Source organism: Gavia stellata, chromosome 11 (genome assembly GCF_030936135.1).
Source record: "Gavia stellata isolate bGavSte3 chromosome 11, bGavSte3.hap2, whole genome shotgun sequence".
NCBI classification, from domain to species: Eukaryota; Metazoa; Chordata; class Aves; order Gaviiformes; family Gaviidae; genus Gavia; species Gavia stellata.
Genome location: NC_082604.1, coordinates 6610852 through 6618824, shown reverse-complemented (window position 1 = coordinate 6618824; position 7973 = coordinate 6610852). Strand labels below are relative to the sequence as shown.

General features: G+C 45.3%; 2 protein-coding genes across 2 annotated transcripts; both read right to left on the bottom strand.

Annotated features, from left to right (window-relative positions):
- Positions 1–399: 399 nt before the first annotated feature.
- On the bottom strand, positions 400–2666 carry COPS9 (COP9 signalosome subunit 9). Its single transcript, XM_059822872.1, has 3 exons — positions 2579–2666; positions 2391–2463; positions 400–687 (listed from the first exon to the last, which is right to left on the bottom strand). The coding sequence occupies exons 1-3, from the start codon at positions 2639–2641 to the stop codon at positions 650–652; spliced, it is 174 nt and encodes a 57-aa protein (XP_059678855.1). The 5' UTR covers positions 2642–2666; the 3' UTR covers positions 400–649.
- Positions 2667–3160: 494 nt separating this feature from the next.
- OTOS (otospiralin) lies at positions 3161–5959 on the bottom strand. The gene is made up of 3 exons (XM_009815373.2): positions 5908–5959; positions 5542–5568; positions 3161–3345 (listed from the first exon to the last, which is right to left on the bottom strand). The coding sequence occupies exons 1-3, from the start codon at positions 5957–5959 to the stop codon at positions 3161–3163; spliced, it is 264 nt and encodes an 87-aa protein (XP_009813675.1).
- Positions 5960–7973: the final 2014 nt, after the last annotated feature.

Genomic DNA, 7973 nt, shown 5'->3' with positions numbered 1-7973 from the left:
TTTCATGAATTAAGTTAGATTTTTAAATCCAAGCATTCCCAGGGCCAGAATGTTAAAGTTACTACTTTTTTTTTCTGTGCTTCCTAGGTTGAAAGTTAAGTACTGATGGTAGCTACGTACCTATCTTGAAACAGAAGACAACGCACACTCTTCTTAGGGTGACTGGCAAATGAGAGTCAGAGTATTCAGAACAAGCAACCGTCTTAGCCCTAGATAATCCTGTATTGTGGGATGAACAAAACTTTTCTAGGCAGCAATACGCCCTGCTGTGTATCTTCAGGTAACATCCAAAAGTAACAGTGAATGATTTAATAAAAAAATAAAAATCATTCTTTGAGGGAGCTCAGAAACAGCGGTATCTACTTTCAAAGTATATCCCAGAGAGAGAGGGTTTTTTTTAGTATTTTATTGAATGACCACATCAGCAAGTAAAATTTTAAGAAAAATCTACACACAGCTTCCTAGAAATAACAGTCCACAATTCCCTCCTTAGTTATCTTTAACCATCTGGTTTTCATATTCCCCAATACAGATTCCTCCCCCCGCCCCCGTGATTTTCCTGTTTTGATTATTTTAATAAATAATGGACACCACAGGCGATCCTACAGAAAAATCCACATCTCAGCACTGCATAGCTGGACAACTAAGTTCACTGGATGTCATCATCATCAAAGAGATCTTCAAAATCTAGTCAGAAAAATAAGATAAAGTAAAATTAACCTTAAAAGTTTCAACTGTTACATATGCACATACTCAAGTACAGTTCTTCATTATTTGGATTAAAGTCAGAAATAAAGGTGAATTAAGTGAATGAGAGTTACAGCACCATCAGTTACTAGAAATGTAACATCACGGTGGGAAAAGACAGAGAAGAAACGCAGGCAGACCCACATATAAGTTCTCTATCATGCACAAATTAACCTGCTTCACTTGTACAATACAAACTTTGCAATTAAAATCATGAAAGCAAAGTAAAGCTTCAAAGGAGAGGCTGTTATAAACACATTAAGCAGCCATCGCATTCAGAGTGGGTCAACCATCATTCCCAGACTCCAGAGCTAAACAAGTATTAGCTTTACGCGTGCAGCAAGTCTCAGATGTAGACACTCCTGCAGAATTCTGGCTTTAGGTCACAGTATCCAGGCACACACTTATACATTTTGCAGAATGACACTGGCATTTGTGATTTGCTGTTAAAAATCCCTTCCTTAAAAATGTTTCATTGCTGTGAAGGTGCTAATGACTTTTCTCTCTCAGAAAAACTCATCTCACTCAGACTAGTGAAGTGTGGCCGGCTAATCACAGCTGTTCTAGTCATATCTGGGAAGTACTCTTAACTACTCGGCTGTGTATCTTCTTTGTATATTGAGCATAAAACTAACAACATAACTGAAACCAAGTCTTTGTTCTTACAGAAGGCAATGTACAAGTGCCATACAATAAAACTGAGGATTAACCCTCATTTAGAAGAGTCCTAAACTACCAATGGAACATAATACCACAACTTGATGGTAGAACTTTATGAAAATACCCACTCCTGAATATTCTGTCTCCAACAAAGAGCTAGGTCCCTCCCAACTGTTGAGAGTATATCAAAGCTGAACTTCCTTTTTCTCCCGTATTCTAAGTCTTGAGCAGCATGAGAAACCTACTTTATTTCAGAATTAATAGCAGTTTGTGACATCAACACCACCACAGCAACCAGATTTAATAACATATCTGAAATTCACTGTTGAAATGTCTAAATATACTCCTTAAGAAGCATAAACCCCCCCCCACCTTAGTAAGGTGTTGTATATTCTATCCGTAAACGGCCAGATACATAGCTGTTCTCCTCTCTAAAAGGAGCTGTATTTACTTATATGCATACAGTTGTCTTTCAAATGCAGAAAGCATATAAAAAACCTAAGTTTTATTTTGCTTTGGATACATATGCATGCATACCTTAAGAGATTATAAAGAATTAGCTATAACGTAGTAACACCCAGAGGCAATTTTGTAAAGTTCTGTCCATGTTTTTACATGTATTTGTACTATTTAACATAAGCTATTTGTTATGCACACAGATCAAGGCATTTTTCCTCGTCGTGATTAACATGCTAAATCGCCTAAAACCCGCAGGAGAGCAGAAAGAGGCAGCGTATCACTCTCACCCGCCCCATTTACCACTGAAGCACGCTTACGCCAGCGCTCCCTGGAAGTGCGAGAACTTCAGCGACTCCCAGGCACCAAAGACACGCGATTGGGAAGCAACAACGCGAGGTTTGTTTTGACACTCCTCAGTTTCCGCGGCTGTTACCCGGCGGGCCCGAGGCGTTACCAGCCCCGCCGGGCGGGCAGGCGCCGCGGTGACCCCCTATCCCCCCCCCTCCCGAGCGCGGGGCCCTTACCGTTGAAGAAGTCGGCGTGCACCGCTTTCTCGTTGGCGGCCAGGTCCATCAGCAGCCCCGTGCTTCCCCCTGCCTGGGAAAGCAGGCGCTGAGCGCCTCCGGGCCGCAGCCGGGCAGCGCGGCCCCGCCACGCCTAGGAGCCCCGCCGCCCGCACCCTCGCAGGCAGCTCCCCCCCACACCCCCTCACCTCATCGAGATCCACGTAAGGGCCGGCTCCCTCGGGGAACATCTCATCCACCGCCGGCTTCATGGCGGCGCCTCCGCTCTTCCCCTGCGCGCCGCCGCATCCGGCTACGCCACCGCCTACTTCCGCTACGAGGCCGGCCAGCGGGGCGCCGCTCTGCGCGCCGGGCGGGGTCGCCTCTCGCTGGTTGCCCTGGGGGCGGGCCCCTCCTCGCCATGGCAACGGCGGGGCCGCGCCCACGCCTGCTGTGAGGGCAGCGGGGCTGCGCGGGCGCGGGTCGCGCCGCCCGCCAGCGGGGCGGGGCGGGCCGGTGTTGAGTGCACGCCAGAGGTCGGTTTCCCCCGTCAGGCCTACCCGCGTCGCATGGGAAGAACCTCCCAAACCTCACAACAGAACCCAGGAGTTTATTGACTTCACACAAAAGCGGCTGACTTTTCACGCAAAGACTGATGTAAAGCACGAGAGGGCGGCGGGCCTGCTCCGAGTGTTGCTGAGGGGCTGCGGGGCGGTTCGGGTGCCTTCGCTGGCAGCCGTGTTTTCGCTCAGACATCTCGGCAGCAGCTTTAGCAAAAATGAGCGAAGCAGCTAGTGCTCGTGGTTGGGCACGTGATAGCCAAGGTGACTCCCAAAAGGGAACTGGGCGAAGAAGGCTCTGGCCATTTCTTCGATCCTGTCGTAGGCTCCCAGCGTCCGGAAATACTCCACGTAGGACCAGAAATCGTTGGATGAGAAGGGCCAGTACGGCAAGGCCACAGATCCCCGGTAGAGATCTGAAATAAAAATGCCAATTGCTATAACGTGAAGAAGTTTTGTTGAAAGCTCGGGCCTGGGAGCCAACGTGGTTTGGGGCCCGACGTGCCCCCGGGGGCTCCTCTGGCAGGGGAGAGGCGGGCAGAGCTGCCGGGCCCTCCGCGCCCCGCTCTGCAGAAGGTGGCTGTTCACCCCATGGAGCCAGTGCCCTCCGCCCCGGCTGCGCCAGGAATGGTGGAATGGGACAAGACAGAGAGCAGGAATGAAGGGACACCATCGGCATTTGGGACAATTCAAGAACTTCCTGGGCTGCTTTAATTTCTAGAAGGCAGATGGGTATTTAAAGGCAAGGAGCAATTGCAATTTAAAGCCGTATTTTCCCATTCCTCCTCCACACCATTTCTGCCCAATATAAGGAACGAGGCACCATCATCTATGCTGTGCCCCTGCAGCTGCCTGCTCTGCCAGCGGAAAAAGCTGGGCAGTGGTTCCCCCACCATCTCAGCACACAGGCAGCCCGGCTGAGTACAGCAGAAGCCGGGGGTGCAGCATCCGCCCCGGGCTCCTGGGAACTGGGTCCGTGCTGCCCAAGCATTGCCTGGGACCACAGGGTCGTGCCTCTTCTCAGCGGGTCGTAGGAAACAGGCTAAGGAAATGGAGAGGAAAGCCATTGCCACTTGGAAGACAGCTGCATTTGTGCCTGCTCTAGGAATATCTGAGAAAACATGAGATACTCGTTGAAACAAGATTTCTAATTCAGCAGGAAAACAAAAGCAATTCTGAAAATGCAGGAGCTGACCACACTTGGGCCCAAATCTGGGCAAACACAGAAGCACATATAAAATGTAAACACTTGCTGAGACCACATGGTTACAAATGTCTTTCTGTGCAGTAAAGCTAAACCCAGCATTTTGATTTCTTTTAAAGCCCTTTTAAATAAATGGGAGCCATTCCACTCACCAGGCTCAGCTTGGGACCAGGGTCTTTAGTGGGAATTAAGAGCCTTCAACAATCCTATTGTCAGACCTTAATTTTACAGAGTAAAGTTTGCAGCGTGCAGGCACAGATGGCATATAACAAATCAAATGAACCAGCCAAATGCTGTCTGCAGAGGAGAATTCACTGTTTATACCAGCTGACCTTAGATTCACTTTGCAGTCTGCTGCTTGGCCCAGCGTGAAAGAAAACCGTAGTGGTTGGTAATGAGAGCAACAGGATACTGCCTGAACAAGATTTTATTTTTAGATCGACACACGCTCTCCTGACTGTGTAAGAGGTTGCCGCAGAAATATTTTCTGTGCACAAATAAAATAGTGCCCTTAAATTTGTGAAAACACAGATGATGCATTCAAAAGAGCCATAAGGAAATATAATGGAGCATAGGGAAAAACATTTTGAATTAAAAGTAATCATATTAGCCCTTATTCCGTATACATATTTCTACTTTCCATATCTGTTATAATAGCCTCCCTGCATATTTGTATCTGTGCACTCAGGATGCTGCTGGCTATCCAGCTGGTTACACTAACCGAGATGAATGCCAGCAACAGCAGTACCTTGTCATTGCCGATACTTCTGTGCAACTTTGTTTTCAGAAATAATTCCGTCTGAAAACACCGAAGAGAGATTAACTAATAGAATCATCAGTAAGCCAGTGTAAACATCATTAGGATGTTGAGGGTTTTTTTAATCAAAGGCCAACACTAATCCAATGGGCTAATCGCGCAAAGCGACATGAACCACAGGGTAGCTATGCTAAGGGATTTATTCCACCATTTCTTTAATTGGGTTTGTGGCAATTTGTAAATTTTAAGCTTTTTGTCATGGAAGTCAGTATTTCTTGCCAATAACTAGACACACAGAGTATCACTGTTCAAGACAGACAAAATTCTCAGATGTCTAATAAGTCTGGTGTTTTCCAGTTACGATTTTGTACAACAGAATTTATGACTTGACCATAACCTCCTTTCATTTTAAGACTGCAAGTATATTAGCTCTATTATTAGACATTAATATGTCAGCTTTTAATAATTTTAAAAGAAATTTCTAAAAATTCACTCTTCTTCCTCCACCAGAACTAGATGAAAGCACTTTCACAGCCCACTGAGGTTAGTAATCGTTCCTGCCAAAATTGCTGCTGGGGATCAGGTCTAGGAGTTACAAATGACTCTTCTAATTGTTAGTGATACAAAGGAAAGAAAAACATTAAGAATTACCATCTCCATCCTGGATTGATCGGGCATCTGTAGGTAAAGAGGAAACTCATCAGTACCAGCTCCCGCACAGAACGACTTTCTGTTAATAAAAGGTTTGCTCTACGGCCAGAAGCTGACAAGTTCCTTAATGCACATGTAGGACCCTCTGTACAGCCAAATGTTTTTTGTTTCTTGAACAGCTGAATAAGGAATTCCCCATCTGCAGTCACTCAGTGCTACAAACCAAATACTCTTAACTAACAGCCAGAGCAGCTGTGATTAATACATGAACAACATCTGATACTAAATAGAAGATACTGTATTAGTAACAAAATATTTCTGGCTGCTTGAAAAAATAAATGAGAATAAATTCAGCAGTAATCTTACCTGTTAGGATGTTCATCAGCATACAGAAGAAAAGTAAGCCAATAAATGTCATCTTTTCTGCAAGATACTGCTCGTGTTTCTGAAAAATAATCTGTACAGCTGGGGATTATTACAAGGGATTAATAATTAAACAAAGTCTATTATTTCTTCTTTTACTAGACAAATATGTTCCAAAACAGATTCTAATTATTAATTTAGGCATAACAAGATCCAACTACATTTCCTTACAGTTTCTGAACTGCAACACAGAGTATTAAAAGAACCACAGTCCTGAAGTGTGTACTGATATTTTATTTTTAGGTGGCATAAATCCAAAAGGCTCCTCTGAACTGACATGAAATTAAGTGTCTTTGGAAATGTTTTATTTTGTGTTTAATTTAATTTCACTTCAGAAATTACCTCCCTCTCTCCCCTTTTCTTCTTCTTGCAGTAGTAAAGGTCTGTAGCTCCAAGTCAGCTACAAAATTCCGAAAGGATTTCTTTTGCTGTAAAGTAGCAGCGCCGTTTAAGAAAGGGTGGGGGGAAAAGGATTTAAACGTCACTGAGTTACTACACCAATCTGATTTTGTTGCCTTCACACAGAGTTTTTTTAACTGCTTGCATTTGCATTATATTTCAGCACTGTCCGTGGAAGAGACAGTAGACAGTTTCAGAGAGGGAATCAGGAACTTTGGCAGTAACACTTCTGCATTTCAAAGACAGATGGAGAAAATCCAGAAGCAAATTCAGCTATAATTACCTTTGCTGCCCTCCTGATTTTCTCTTTTGCCACACCTTCAGAAAAACAGATTTTAAGAAAAGTTTTTTGAGCAAATTGCCAAGAGGATATTGAGTTCCATCTCTAGCTGAGTCTCAAAAACCACAAACACTTGACATTGATTTATGTTCTTACCTGGGATCCTTAAAATCTAGACCTTAAAGTGTACATAGGCACCAAGTGCCCACCGAAATCAATTGGCTTACATTAAGCAAAGAAGTAGGTCTCCAGTGACCTCAGCCATGGTGATGGTGCAGGTCCTGCAGCCTTCCAAGAGGGTTGAGAAGGTGCATTGAAATGCACTTTCACATTATGCTCCTTTCCTAGAAAGATTCCTCTCCCAAAGCCAAGCAGGTGCTTTAGGCTCCAGTCTGTGCAGGTTGCTGAACGGATCCAGCACTTCAAGAAGCCTGGAGGGGAGACACAGTTTGAAGAATATTCAATCGACATGTACAACTTGATTGGTTTTATTTTAGCACAAAACTCCTGATGGCAGCAGGTGTGGTCAGGGACTAAGGTGTAGCAGAAAGAGCTCTGCGACTCACGGGGCAGTGTGGGGATTTCCGTGCTCCTAGAAGATGTGGCCATTCAGGTCGTGTTGCCAAACCTGGCAGCTGTTTCCATATGGTTCCTCTCTGGAAAGGAGCTACTGAAATGCCAGCGCAGGGCTCGCTGCTCACGTTCATGCTGCGATGATCGGATCATACGGTTGCTGATCTGATCTGCTCCCTCTGTGGCTGGGAGTTTTTAGTTGCCTTTATGGTCTACAAAATCATTTATCTATCTCAGTTCTAGACACCTGCATTTCCCAACTGCATGTATGGGTCCCAACGTTGGTGCCTTCGCTCCACCACATCCACTTGTCTGCCACAGGAGTATCATGCAAGGAAAGTCTGCGCACTCACGCGAAGTCCTGGAGTGGAGAGAACCAAGTGAGTGGCCTTGCAGGAGGCCCCAGCTTTGCTGGAGTTTTTTCCTATCTACACGCAGAGTTACATAGTCCTGCCAAGAATTAAAGATGTTCTGAGTAAGGGGAAAGAAAAGAAAAAAAAAAAAAAAGAGTGCTTTGTAGCACGCCAAGCTGTGCCAACTCTTGTGGAGGCTGAAAAGAAAAATATTATGAAAGCAGAACCTATTCCATCTTTGAAAGGCTTTAATCCTCCTGTTTAATATTTCTTAAGGCTGCAGGAGGGGTCCTACAGCTGCCACATACTGCTGTCCCACTCGCCTGGGTTATGGGAGGTGCTGGTGGGAGAAGGCACTTCCCTTGCTTGGTGAAGTCCTTCGGTGCAGCCATGCACTCGGTCCA